Here is a 706-nt window from a genome sequence, read left to right as displayed (position 1 = left end):
AACCCTAGAACTCACAGAGATATAGTAGAAGTTGGCCTTCTCCATAAGGGCTTTGTTCTCGGCAATTTCCAGGTGGGACTTGGTAAAGTGATTGGCAGCGGCAAGATTGGCTACAAGTGACCTGCATGTTCCACTCTTTGTCACAATTACAGCACATGTACCTGCAGGGGAGAGGAAAGGACTGGGCTCAGGAGAGGTGCATGCTAGCAGACTGGACCTTGAAGCAACTGAGGTTGAAGAGGGTATAGGATGGCGGGTGGGGGGCAAACCATGACAGTGTGAAGTGTGACTTGGTGTTGTGTTAGTAGGAGGCAGGGAGTGAGGTAGAGCAAGGTGAATAAAGGCATACCTTATGATATCCTGAATACAGGGGAGAAATTTACCAAAAGAAAAAATAACCAGAGAGGGATGCAGGTGTCCACTTTGTTATATTTTTGGGATGTGCAAGCCTCTAAATGTTTATAATGTGTGAATAAAATTCTTCCCTTATTTGTTGAAAGGGAAAAGAAATTTGCTGACAGAAAGAGAATGGGGTTATCCCTTTGCACCTCCCTCAGGAGAAAATAAATGGAAAGTAAGAGAAAGGTCGATGACTGGAAGGAGGGTGAAGAGAGAGAAGCCGCAGAATGGGAGAGGAGAAAAGCAACAGATAGATGTTAATAAAAAAATGAGAAGAGCAGAGAAAATAAAAAATATGTGGAATGAC

The 706-nt window shown here is 43.6% G+C and overlaps 1 protein-coding gene across 4 annotated transcripts in view; it reads right to left on the bottom strand.

The window, feature by feature from the left end:
* The window catches only part of LOC119586962 (adenosine kinase 1-like), a 36,821-nt gene that overhangs the window by 4,368 nt on the left and 31,747 nt on the right, over nt 1-706 (bottom strand). For all 4 annotated transcript variants that reach the window (XM_037935700.1, XM_037935697.1, XM_037935696.1 and 1 more), the window contains one exon: nt 16-161. In XM_037935700.1, coding sequence (XP_037791628.1) covers nt 16-161 — 146 coding nt within the window. The remainder of the gene's footprint in view (nt 1-15; nt 162-706) is intronic.

The sequence above is a fragment of the Penaeus monodon genome, chromosome 22 (assembly GCF_015228065.2).
Source record: "Penaeus monodon isolate SGIC_2016 chromosome 22, NSTDA_Pmon_1, whole genome shotgun sequence".
Classification (NCBI taxonomy): domain Eukaryota; kingdom Metazoa; phylum Arthropoda; class Malacostraca; order Decapoda; family Penaeidae; genus Penaeus; species Penaeus monodon.
This window is presented reverse-complemented; position numbering and strand designations above follow the sequence as displayed.